Raw genomic sequence first — 13,936 nt, 5'->3', positions numbered from 1 at the left:
TTGACAAGGGCCTGGAGTGACAGAGCAAGGGGGAATGCCTTCACACAAACAGAGAGGAAGTTTAGATTGGATATTGGGAAGAAATTGTTCCCTGTGAGGGTGCTGAGGCCCTAGCACAGCTTTCCCAGAGCAGCTGTGCTGTCCCATCCCTGGAAGTGTTCAAGGCCAGGTTGGCTAGGGCTCTGACCAACCTGTGTAGATACCCAGAAGAGAAGTGTCTACTGTGTGTGTCTCAAACACTGATACTGGGATAGCCAAGGAGCCAGCCAAGGATTGTTGGTAATCACAGACAAGTATTGTTGGTACCAGCACACCAGGAGGAAGAACAAAATGTGAAAGGGGACATGTGAAGGTAGAGCAGCACTTTTCTAGGGCAAACATCTTGATCAAGTCCACAGATGCACAACAAAGAAAGTGCAGTAATCAGGCCAAGAAATGGGCATGGACTGTAGGGGGGATCAAGACCACCACTTTCAGAAAGGTCTGAAATGATGGAGGGTTCATGATAACTTATTTGCATGTAAAGCAAGAAACTTATTTTCAGAGGCAGAAATCCACCCTTAAAAGGGTACCCCCAGCAAGCCTAGGTGGCACTCCTTGGGATCTTGGACATCCCATCACCCCATGAGGGATCAACACTGGAATTAGGGTTGCTGATCTCTTTCTCTCTCTCTTATCTCCTTTTCTCTCTCACCTTTCATCTCATTCCTTCATCCAAATCCCACTGACATGTTCTTTTATAGTAGGTTAGGGACTATATACCAATTTCTATGCCAAGTGTGTAATCTATAATTAAATACTTCTGATTTTTTGCAACGCCTATGACTTTTGTCATTCCTTACGACCAAAAACATTTACACATCACAGGGGAAGGTATCCCTGCCCATGGCAGGGAGGTTGAAACGAGATGTAATGACCCTTCCAACCCAGAGTATTCTGAGATTCAATGATTTAAATGATACTTTGGCGGAGATGTGACCATCATTGCCTGCTTGGAGTGGCCAGCAAACTGGGAACTGCAGCCTGTGGCAGGCATGATTGCAGGGATCAGTGGAGTTACAGTGTCTAGGCACAGCAAGCAGAATGTCATCGTCGAAGGGCCTGAAGGCAAGATGGCAACCATCTGGTCATTCGTGGTAAGGGCTCCCATCACACTAAGGGGTAGGGACCTTCTATCCCAGTGGGGGCTTCCTTACGCATTCCCAGTGGGAATTTCTGACTGGTGCCACTGAGGACTGTGCACTGCTATCTACCCCTCGGCTCACCTGGAAACGTGAAGACCCAGTCTGGGTCGAGCAGTGACCGCTCTCAAAGGTGAAATTGTGTGCACTAGAAGCCCTAGTTGAAGAGTAGCTTGCCAAAGGCCACATCATCGAGACCACCAGCCCTTGGAACTTCCCAGTCTTTGTGCTGAAAAAGCCTGGAAAAGACAGGTGGAGACTTTTTACATGATCTTCACAAGATCAACAATGTCATTGAGGACATGGGTCCCCTCCAGCCTGGCCTTCCCTCACCACTGATGCTGCCTCGAGACTGGACTCTTGACATCATAGACATCAAAGACTGTTTCTTCAGCATCCCACTGCATCCCCAAGATGCCTCCTGCTTTGCCTTCTCTGTCCCCTCTCTTAACAGAGAGGCTCCACTCAGAAGATATAATTGGCTTTGTCTACCTCAAGGCCTCAAGAACAGTCCAACTATATGCCAGTGGTACATTGCTCACATTCTGTCCCTCATCTGGAAGCTATTCCCAGATGCAATCATCCACCACTATATGGATGATATCCTGGTCAGTGCATCAGAAAAGACTTATTTTGACAAAGTGGTTAAAAAGACCATTGAAACTATAGAGAAAGAAGGATTTGAGATTTGTGAGGACAAAGTGCAGTACACCAGCCCATGGACTTATCTCAGAATTCCAAATTCATGAAAGGACCATTGTACCCCAACAGCTCACCATCCAAGATGAACCAAAGACCCTGAGAGACTTGTACAGTTTATGTGGGTCGATCAACTGAACACATCCCCTGATAGGAATTACAACAGAAGACCTCGCCCCTCTGTTCCATCTTCTCCATGGCAGTGGAGAACTGGCCTCTCCATGTGCCCTCACACCAGAAGCCCGTGATACCATCACCAAAATCCAAGAAGCCCTGTCTTCACACCAAGTCCATCACTTCGAGCCCAGCCTGCCTTTCCAGTTTGTCATTTTTGAAAAGGCCTTCTGTTTCTATGGACTGATTTTCCAATGGGACCCTCAACTCAGATACCCTCTGTTGATACTTGAATGGATCTTTACAAACAACCAGCCTACAAAAACAATTGCCACATTTCAGGAAATCTTGGCACATCTAATTAAAAAAGCCAGGACCTGCCTCTGCTCTTTTGCAGGGTGTGAGTTCACATGCATATACCTGCCACTGACTGCTGGAGACCTAGAGCATTTGCTCCAGACCAATGAAAAGCTCCAGTTCGCCCTGGATAGCTAAACAGGCCAAATTTCAATCTGCATACCGAAACATAGACTTTTTAATGCAGCCTTTAATCTGACCCCAAAATTAGTCCAAAAGCAGGACACCTCTCAAAGCTCTAACTCTTTTTACAGATGGCTCAGGGTCATCCCACAAGTCTGTGATGACCTGGAAGGACCCCAAGACCCAAAAGTGGGAATCTGATGTCCAAAGAGTGGAAGGATCCCCACAGATAGATGAGTTAGCAGCTGTCGTCAGAGCCTTTGAGAAATTCAAAGATTTAATTTGGTCACAGATTCAGCTTATGTTGCTGGTATAGCTATGAGGGCAGAACACGCTTTTCTCAAAGACGTTTCAAATCCAAAATTACACCAATTGATCTCTGAATTAACTTGTTTAATCTCCCACAGAAAGCAACCTTACCATATTATGCATGTGAGGTCACACACCGACCTGCCAGGTGCCATCACAGAAGAGAACAGGAAAGCGGACGCATTGGACTTGCCAGTGGATGGACATGCCAGTGGAAATGGCTAATGTCCCTGACATCTTTGCTCAGGCAAAGTTGTCACATGCATTTTATCGCCAAAATGTACCTGCCCTCATCAGAATGTTCAAGCTCTCAAAAGATCAAGCAAAAGCTATTATTGCAACATGCCCAAATTGCCAAAATTACCAGATACCGTCTATGGGTACTGGGGTCAATCCCTGAGGCAGTAACAGCTGTCAGCTGTGGCAGACTGATATGACTCATTTTCCATCTTTTGGAAGGTCTAAATAAGTGTATGTGTCAGTTGACATGTTTTCTGGAGCATTGTTTGCATCAGTTTATGTAGGAGAAAGTGTCACTCACACCATCAAGCATTTTCTTCTTGGCATTTGCCATTCTAGGAGTCCCAAAAACCATCAAAACAGACAGTGGATCTATGTCTCTTACAGGTTAAAAGAGTTCTTCAGTGAGTAGGGAATAGAACACAGTAGAGGCATACCTGCAAATCCCACAGGGCAATCTATCATAGAAAGGACTTGTCAAACCCTCAAAAGAGTCCTCCATGAACAACAGAGAGAAGCAGAAATTACATCCCCTGTCAAGATACTTTGTAAGGCCCTCTACATCGTTAACTTCCTAAATTGTACAGCATCTGAGCCTGACCCTCCAATCCTTCGCCACTTCTCAAATTCAACCCAAGCTAAGCTCACTGAAAAGCCACCAGTGCTAGTAAAAGACCCAGAGACTCATCAGGTTTGTAGGCCTTTCCAACTGATTACCTGGGGAAGAGGCTATGCCTGTGTCTCACTACCATCTGGCCCAAGATGGTTCTCAGGAAAAAACATAAAACCATATCTAGGCACTGCAAACACTGCCCCCACGGACACTAACAAGAATTCTCCTAAGTCAAATACAAGACCTCCACAAAACCAGAGCTGCTCTGCATGGAGACCATGGCGTCGCCAAGCATCCACAAACCAGAGAGAAGATCATCCAGTCACCCAACTGCAGACAAAACAGAGAACTGAGCAAGATGTTCCCGCATCAGTCAAGCCATAGGCCAGACACAGCCTGGTCACAAATTGCTGCCTAGTTTATATGTTGTTACCCCTTTTTCCCTAAAAACCCTCATGTCCCCCTTGCCAGAACCTCTCTAAACCCTATACCTACCTCCCCCATACTCAGCTTTTAGTAAATAGAAAAAGAGGGAGAAAGAACAGAGGAAAGGGATGAGGGAGAAAACCCTAACCCTCCCCCCCCCCCCAAAAAAAAAAACCAAACAAACAAATTTTGTTATCAGAAGCCCCATCCCTGCCCAAAGATGAAAATTAGCTTCTTGGTCACTGGGGACTAACGGGATGGGTGTCATCTTTAGTTAAGGGGATTTTATGGCTTTTTATTGTGATTATTATTGTCTTATCTATGTTCTCATGCCTCCTCCGTTGCTTCAAATGATCTATAGGAGATGCCTTTTTACTAAATACAGAGACAGGAGTTGTGGAGGAAGCCCAGTCCTCTGACAGGCATCCTCCCTGGAGATCTGTCCCCTAAGACAAGACAAAACCACCTAGTCACAGTGGGTAAGCTGTGGACCCCTTCCTGCTTCAGGACCCCATGTTATCTCCCTGTTAACTATTGGTCATTTTATCCTGGTCTCAGACCACTGGTCCCCTTCCCGATTCTCCCCTTCCCTATAAGAACTCTGGCTTTTGCCCAGATCTGGGTTAGATCATCACTGGTCCCCTTCGCTGAAGCCTGCATTAAAGACTTTCCGTGAAATGCTACATGGTGCTCCCATCTCTTGTCTGCATTGGCTGGGGTAACCCCTGAACACAGCTGGCTGGGCTGAACAGAGCTGATCACAGAGCAGAAATCACTTCTAAAAGAGCTGGTCACTCAAAGCCTCTGCCCGTGCTCCTAAGGGTTACCCCTGGCTGGAAACCTCCTAGAAACCCTGAACGGTGGCTCTCTTCCCCAGGATGTCTATCTGGGCTTGTTACCGGCAGAAGCTGGGGGTCGGACAGACCCGAAGGCCCAGCAGCAACACTTTATCACATACCTTTTGAATGCATTAGGAAAATCTCATGATCAGGATAATAAATAGTTTGGAGGTCTGACTGGGTTTGTAGTCTCATATGCAACAGAGAATGGTGAGGATTGTGTCTGCTCTGGTGAAAATGTTACAGATACAGAAAATGAGTACCACCTGTATCTCTCAAGGAACTGGTAGAGTTCCATGTAGGCTCCATTCTATTGCTTATGAGGATTTATTAATTTAAAATGTTTTTTGTTTTCTTCATTACTATCAGATTAATTAGAAAATGTTAATAACCCTTTTTTTGGATGGGGCTGATATACAAGGGTTGTAATTATAGTAAAGAGGGATGACATGGCCAATGCTGTAGGAATAGCCTTTTTTTGTGGGAGATGTCAATCCAGATTCAGAATTCGGAACTTGGTAGGGATGAGAAGATGCATGATAACTTTCTCTTTTATGAGCTGCTCACTTGAAAAGCCTGGTTAATTTTTGTCACCTTGCTTAATTTATGCTCTAATTTGGGAAAGAAAAATATATTTTGCAAAGGCACATTGAAAGTTTATTGATTAGGGAAGCTGGGCCAGATCTGATAGCCTAGTCCAAAAGTGTGTGGAGGTGAATCATCTTGATGGCTTTGTTTGTGAAAAAAAAATGTGACCAAAAATTTTGGGGAATTTCCTCTTAATCATAATCATATTTGTTTGTTTGTTTTTGTCTTTCTCAGGAGCATCCCAGGCCAGAGTATGAAACCAAACTGCTGCAGAAAAAGCTGAAAAATAAAAACATCACAACAGAAAATTCAAATGAGGTGAGATGCAGCTTACTCTTTTAATTAATGTGGAATTTGTGTTTTGTTATGTTGTGATTATATTTTTGTCTGTCTCTCAGAGGTTGCAAAAGACACTTTTTTAGTGCTCTTAATTAGCCTTTTGAGTTGGTAGATGGTGGTGTGGTGAAATGCAGGCCTGCAGTCGCCATTGCAGGGCTTTGAGATCATGTCTTTCAAAGTAAAGCAATTTGCATATAAATGGAGTTGACAGGTGGTTCAGGATCTAATCTGTAGAGTAGTGCCTGATTCCCAAGATAATCACCACAGAATTTTTACAGCAATCCCTCAGAATACCTGCACTTTCTGCACAATGAGAAAAGCAGCTTTTATTATGGTGATTTCACTTGCAAAGGTAATCTTGGTGTCTTTAGTCCTGTTGCAGTTACACAGCTGTGAAGTTTTAATGGTATTTCCAGGACAAATGGAAAAATAGTTGGTAGATCATTTTCAGAACTGAAGCGGATTCAGGATTTTGATGGCTATTTCAAACTTTTTTGGACAAGCCCTTTTAAATCAATCTCCTCTTGTAAACGGTTGAGTTGAGATCTATTTTTTAAACATTCACAAATTCTGTAGTCTTGGTCCATTATGCTTGGTTAACTGTTGTTCATTCCCTGCATTCCATGTGTGCCAGAAAAGTCTAAACATTCCAATACCATGTACAACTTCCAGGGAGAAAAAAAACATTTTAATTTGCTGGTTGAGAATCAGTATCCAAAGTGAAGAATTTTCAAGTTTTCAGGTTTGGTCCAACAAATATAGCTTGTGGAAGAACCTCATTATCCCTTTCTTCTGCTGACCAGCATTGTAAAGTGTTTCCAGGGAATCTTTCATTTCAGTGAGCCTGCCTTTCACCTGTTGTGCGGAACCAAACTCCACAGAAGATCATGGAAAGATTCTCAATTATTTTAGTGGGCTTTTGATATTGCCCAATAAGCAGAGACTCGCAGAACATTGTGGAGTCTTACACATTACCCAGCTGTCTTGGCCTTCCAAGTGAGGAATCAAAGCAGAAGTCCAATAAAAGAATTGCTGTTCAGCTTTTTTTTTGGCTTAAAGTAAATGGGAACTGGAAACAAGTCAGCCATTGATGCTCTAGAAATAATTTTAAAATTAAGGTAAAACAAAAAGAAACAGAAAAAAACCCCAAACAAAAATACCCCGAAACACTAACCAAATGAGAAAACCCCACACTAAAAACCAAGAAAGAACCCAAGAAGAAATGTTAAGTGAATAGGTGGAAAACAAGGAACAATGTAAAGGTCCAGCATTACAAAAGTCGGAAAAACTCCTTTCAGGCATCAAGAATGAAAAGGCTAACATGGAATATTTTTTGTCAAATTGCTTTCTCTGCCAGTGTGGATGGAAAAAATACTGAATTTCTGAATTAGTGTTCCCCAAATTACTGAAATACATTCAAAGCAACTGAGCAGTTTTCCATCAGTGAACATTCTGCCTACTAGTTCTGTCCAGCAAACAGCACATTAGTCTGGGGTTGGAAGATGTGTTGCTCAGACCTTTGTACGTCAGTGTCTTATGAAATTATGAGAGCAATACATTTTGATCTGATAACTTCAGAAGAGGAAAAAACCTAAATGTAACAGTTCAATTAAACCGTCCTAACTGTGCAAATGCACCATTACATTTTGCTTTGGAAGACCCTGAAAAGCTAGATATTAAAAGTGATGAGTATTTAAGACTGCAATAATTCTTCAGCCTTATTTTTAGAGGTTTCAGTCTTTTTGCAAGATCAAGCTTAGGAGATGATGTGTGGCAGGATAATATAAAGACACAGGTTTCTGTGAGGTCTCTGGCTCAGTATTTCTGTTTTGTTGGGTGGAAGCCAGGGTACAGAACTTTGTCATATTACCAGGGCAGACCTAGTAGCTGGACAGGCATCAAAGTAGAGATGTCTCTGTAGTTACAGATTCAATCCTCCTAATTTCTTGGTTTTTTGTGAATACAGAGATGTCTGTGAGGTCTCTAACTCTTTGTGTCTTGGTTGACAGTCTAATGTCATGGCATAAGTCTCTGTGAAGTTTTCTGCTGCATATTTTTAGCTAACTAGTGTAAATTAAAGGCATATCTTTTTTATGTGTGGCTGGTCAACAACTGTAGTGTGCTGTGTTAATATCAAAGGACTGGCTCTGGCACTGCTGCCTATAACTTCTCATTACTTATCTAACATGAAGTCAGAAGTCTCCAGTTCAGCAGCTGCGGCTTATTGGGATAGAAATGATGCCAAAGGATGGCAATTGTGAGAATACTGGTCCAGAGCTTACTTAAAGACATGTATTTCTATAAAATTGCTGGCTTGTTTCCAGTATGTTAATTCCTCTGTTCCAGTGAGGAAGTGACTGGTTTTATGGCAAGAAGCAGTTTTTGTGTGCAAAGATCTGTGTACAGTGCAATTTTTTTCCTTGCTGTACTCCAGCAAGGCGTTCCTGTGAAGCTAATTGGGTTATTTTTTGCAATGAAGGGACAGGGGTTTGGTTAGGGGCTGCTTTTGTGATTGCAGAAGAAAGGTGACACCACTTACATCCTCTCTTAAATGATAACTTGGGAATACTGGTTCAGAGGAAACCAGCACACAGTTTTCCCTCTCTGCTGTTCAAGTCATTAACTTTAATGAGTGCGGAAGATGCCCAGCACCTGTCAGGGCCAGTAAACATATGAGTCACTCTACCCAGGCAGCAAATTCCAAATCAGCCTGATGAGCCTGTCAAGACGAAGTATGACACATCTAATGTATTACTTGCCCAGTGGGGTTTGTGTTCTAGAATAACAGCTCTCATACAAAACACGACTTGGTGTGTTTCCGCTACTGGAATAAGCAAAGAACAAAATTTCATCCTCCACCATCCTATTCAGACTGTTTGAATAAATATTTTATTGGTTATTCAGAGGGTGAGAAAGCAACTGTGAGGGCTCAGTTTAGAGCGCTTCATGAAAGATTGGTGTGAAATTACTCTAACAATAACACCCTAAGGTTCTATTATTTCAGGAGAGAATTAATTTACAGCTAAAGGAGTTGAAACATTTGTGTGAAATGCCTCAGGTTAAGTAGCAAATAGATAAACAGACAGTCCTTATGAATTATGACATTGATTTTAGAAAATGACAAGTTCTAAGGGACTGGTTTAGGAAATCTGGAATGATCTGCCTTATAGTCAGTACTACTGTTTAATTTTTTATGGTCACACACTATTTACAAGGACATGTAGTGACAGTATAAGGGGGAATGACTTGAAACTGACAGAGAGCAAGTTTAGATTAAATATTAGGATGAAATTCTTCCCTCTGAGGTGCTGAGGCCATGGCACAGGTTGTCCAGAGAAGCTTGGCTGCCCCACCCCTGGAAGTACTGAAGGCCAGGCTGGATGGGGCTCTGAGCAACCTGGGGTAATGGAAAATGTCCTTGCCCACTGCAGGGGGTTGGAACTGACTGATCTTCAAGGTCCCTTCCAATCCAAACCATTCTATGATTCTCTAATAGAAAGGCTTGCAATGTATAGCTCCTTTATTCATGTACATCAAAAGACATTTTTGCCCTTGCAGCAGAGATAAAGGATTATACACACATGTATGAATGCATGTGTCTGACAGTACATTCGTGCAAATATGGCAGATGAAAGCTTTGTAATGGAACAATTAATAGTATATTTTGTTTTTCTTAAATGAATGGTAACACAGAAGATGTGGATAGAAGTATATAATGAATAGGGTTGTTACTGTATGTGCAGAATGTTAATTGAAAATGTGGTGGATATTTGCAATGTTCTGAGAAGTTGCTCTTCTCTCTCTGCAGTAGTGCCATCCTCAATGGAATTACACAGAGGTCAGGAAATGAAAACTGGTGTTGTGCCTGAAAACATGCAGATGGGGCTAGATCCAACTCTCACTGGAGCTGATGGAAAGGCTTCCAGTTATTTCTGAGATGCATCAGGCCCTGACTCCTTTTCATTAAACGTCCAGCTGATCTGGCAAACATGATTCAACACAATGTATATATATAGACATATATATATGTATGTGTGTGTGTTCTTATTTTTCCTATTTGGCAGGAAAGTGAGTAACTCATTCTACATACTTCTCAAGGAAGATTTTCTTTATAGAAGAAAAAGGGCTTGTCTCTTGGCTTGTGTCCTAACTTGGAGAAAACCCTAGGGGTAATAGAATCTGGTATTCTGTCTTTCCTTTAATTCATTTTAAATATGATATTGGCAGAATAAATTATTTAAATTGTTAATTCAGCTAGTAATTGAAACAGAAGTATTTCTTCCTGAACCATTGCTTCAGTTAACAACTGAATTAAGGCAAGCTGGTTTGAAGAGGAGGGTCTCTGGTGTAAAGGATGATAGAGATAAACATGAAGTAGAATTGTACATTTCTAATACTTTATATATCTATTTTTAAAATTTCAACATTGCAAAACATGGAAAAATAATTCTTGCTATAGGTTGATTCCTTACCAGTGTTCCATAAGCATGTCTCCCACAAGGACTAAAATCCCTTTCAGATACTGGAGCCCAACTCTTCACTAAGCAAGTCCTTGATAAGATTAACTGAAGAAAAAAGAAAATCTCTTATTATTTTATATATTAGCTGAAACTCTGTAGAAGAAACCAAGATAATTGGTCATAAATACCAATTTCAACAATTGGAATTATAAAAGGACTTTAAGTATACCCAGAGTTCTTTAACCCCTAATATTTTAGCATTTATTGAATCATATTATTAGTATGATAAACCCATCAGTTTGATACAGTATTTCTTAAACTGGCCAGTGTCTTTCTGGCCTCTTTCATGTTTTTGAGAAATATCTTTTTAAGCATATGGGATAGTTAGATGAATATGCAGTAAATGATTTTTTTTTCCTTTTCAACTTATTTCTTACATCATAAACTTTTGAAAATAAAAAGTGACTGAATGAAAATAGAAGGATGGCTAAAGATGAATGAGGACAATTATGATTATAATATTACGCAGAGATTTCATCCTCTTTTTTGTTATAATTATGGTTCTTTTAATGTTTATTTGAGTTCTAGGTTATGATAGTTTCATACCAGAGTATTCATAAGCAAAATTTATGACTTCAAAGGAGTGTTGATATGGTCTTTCAATGTGTTATTTAGATATGGGAGTTCTTTAATTTTAGAGTATATGACATGTGTTCAAACCTTCTCACTGTTGCTGTCTTGGAATCTGGTTATCTTTGCATTGTATAAGAAATGCAACTAAAAATATCCCACTTGCTCCCTGTTCTTCTGAAAATCTACAGTGCAATTTTCTCTTCTGTCTCAGACAGATGAACCCAAGGTATGGCCACAGTACTGTGTTCCTCTGTTTACAATTTTATTCCAGACTTGAGTAGGAAATAGCTCTTTCTACACTCTCAATATGAAGTAGTAGAATGCTTAAAAGTATACTATAGTAGAATATTCCAAGTTGGGAAGGCTTTCAGGATTTTATGTAGTCCTAATATACTCCTGTTGAAAGGTCTGATCTCAAACCGTGTTACTCAGGATATTACCCAGTCAGATGACGTAAATCTCCAAGGGGATTTCTCCATCTTTCTGGACATGCCCTGACTGTCTTCATTGTGTAAAAGCTTCTCATTATATCCAGCCTGAACCTCTCTGCTTTCAGTATAAGCCTATTGTCTCTTGTACTTCCAGCATTAACCACTGTGAAGAGCCTGGCCCTGTCTTTTGATGAGTTCCTTAACTGTGCTGAGCAAGCCTTGTTCCTGAGTTTCTCTTCCTTGGACACGTTCTCTGCCCTTGACTTACATAAGTAGTGCCATTAATGTTTTCCACTGGGAGGCCCAAAGCAGTATTTTAGATACAGGCTGATGAGTGCTTAAAAGCTGGGGTAATCACTTCCCTGGATCCACTCACTGACACAGCCCAGGTGCTGTTGGACTGCACTGCCAGGGCACAATCTTGGCTCTTATTCATCTTGTTTTCTGCAGACACCAAAGGGTCTTTTCACTAGAGACAGTTCTCCTGCAAGGAGTTTTCTGTTTCAGAGGCATTTGCTCTTTATAAAGTTCAGGAGGTTAGTAGAGACCTGTTCCTTCAGTCAGTCCAGTTCTCTCTGGACGGCAGCTGCATGCTTAATAAAACTGACCATCTCTTGATCCCACCTCAGCCTGATGTTATCGTGCAGGAGCAAGAATTCTGTCACCTCCTCCTGCTCCCTTCTGTAAAGCAGGGCCGTTCTAGGATGACCACTAGGAGCAGTACTCCAGCTGTTACAGGTTTCCAGGCACACTTACTGACTGACTAACACCCTCTGAGCAAACCATGGAACTCACCTTTTGCTGAAGTCAAGGCAAGTGGCATGGGCAAGTCTCCTCTTGCCCACAGGTCCAGTCATTTTCCTCACAGAAAGCAGCCAGGTTGGTGCAGGAATGATTCACCCTTGGTAAATCCAAAATGAATCTTCACAAATACCTACTTCTCCTTAGTGTTTAGAATGGGTTTCTTCACTTTTCAAGAGACCAATGTGAGACTTATTATGATTTCTTAATTATTTTAATTATTCTTTTGTCCTTTCTGTGAGGATGGATACAAGATTGTTCTTTCTCCTGTTGTCATGGCCCTTCCCTGATCTCAGTGTCCTTTCACAGATGACAGAGAGTAACTTGCAATAAATTATCCTGTTCATCTATCTTCCATTCTTTTTCTTTGAAGTTATAAGTAAATTAAATCACTGCTTGTCTTTCCCAAAGGATTTTTTTTTTTTTTTTGCCTAGACAGCTAAAAGGTGTTAAATTAGGAATACTGGATGCTTTTTTATTCACCTGTTGGAGCCTTAACAGCACAGATTAGAGCAAGGATTTTAAGAAAATAGTGTCTTACACTTGTGAGATTCTTTCTGCTAAAAAATTTATAAACAAAAATAGTGGTCTTTGTTGGAAGATTGGAAGAGTGTTTGGAACCTAGAAACTAGAGAAGGCAGGGCTGTTGTTTACTGCTCTTATTTGTGTAACTTATTAAGATTTTGGCTGAAGGAAGCATTCTTTTTTGGGCACTGCTATAGCTTGCATTGTTTAATTGTGGAACTCTGACCCAAGCATATGATTAAAGTTAAGCACAGGCTTCAGCATCCTGGATACAGATACAATTAAATGCTTTTTCTGAATTGAGGCCTAAGCTTCTTATCGACAGCATTCAAGATGATGCAGGTCTTTCCGATTAAACAGAGTGGAAGGACTAATTTCTATAAGTTCTATTCATCAGTACTTGAAATTAACGGGAGTTCTGCCTGAGTAAGTAACATAGTCCTTAATTCTGCCCTTACTGACTTGTATTGTACCCTGTCAAAGACTGTAATAACAGGTTGGAGGGCCACAGCAAATTTTCAGGCTGAAAAATAAATCTCCAGAAGTCTGCAGGTTTTGATCTAATGCACTAGAAAAACTAGTCAGAAAAAAAATTAGACTATTCTCCCTTTCCTGTGAGCTGGTAACAAACTCCTGTATCTTGGAGTATGTATTTTACCTTCTGTTGAGCACATTTATGGGCAAATTTCATGCTATTTACCTCCTACAGAAGCCCAGATTTGGGACAAAATTTACAGAAATTGGCTGTGTAAACAACAGTCAGTTGAGTTAATTGCCAAGAATTCTTTATTTGTTGCATACTGAAATCCTGTCTACAATTTTAAAGAAATAAACTGCATTTACATTCAGTTCCTTTGGGCATCCATCCCACAAAGATTGAAATTCCACAAACTCCAAGTTTAAGGAGCTAAGGAACTCAGTTTGAACTGCTCAGTTTTTGCAGATTAAAATGCTTGGTTAAAAAAAACCAAAAAACTTGCCTCTTGATCTGCTGATTTTTGTAATTCACTTGATTTAGGGATATAGTGGCATTGTTTTTAGAAGTCTCTTCACACTGTGATATTTCATGTACTAAATAAACTTGTCACCAAGGGCATCAGAGTGATGGAGCAGCTCTGCCATGAGGACATACTGAGGGAATTGGGATTGTTCAGCCTGGGGAAGAGAAGGCTTTGGGGTGACCTCATTGTGGTCTTGCAGTGCCTGAAGGGAACTCACAGGAAAGATGGAGAGAGACTCTTGACAAGGGCCTGGAGTG

General features: G+C 41.1%; 1 protein-coding gene across 1 annotated transcript in view; it reads left to right on the top strand.

The window, feature by feature from the left end:
- The window catches only part of LOC131591757 (anoctamin-2-like), a 159,477-nt gene that overhangs the window by 75,849 nt on the left and 69,692 nt on the right, over positions 1-13,936 (top strand). Inside the window, exon 14 of the mRNA XM_058862788.1 lies at positions 5,724-5,807. Within this exon, the coding sequence (XP_058718771.1) occupies positions 5,724-5,807 (84 nt within the window). The remainder of the gene's footprint in view (positions 1-5,723; positions 5,808-13,936) is intronic.

The sequence above is a fragment of the Poecile atricapillus genome, chromosome W (genome assembly GCF_030490865.1).
Source record: "Poecile atricapillus isolate bPoeAtr1 chromosome W, bPoeAtr1.hap1, whole genome shotgun sequence".
NCBI lineage: Eukaryota > Metazoa > Chordata > Aves > Passeriformes > Paridae > Poecile > Poecile atricapillus.
The sequence above is the reverse complement of the archived record's forward strand: the minus strand, read 5'-3'. Positions and strand labels throughout refer to the sequence as shown.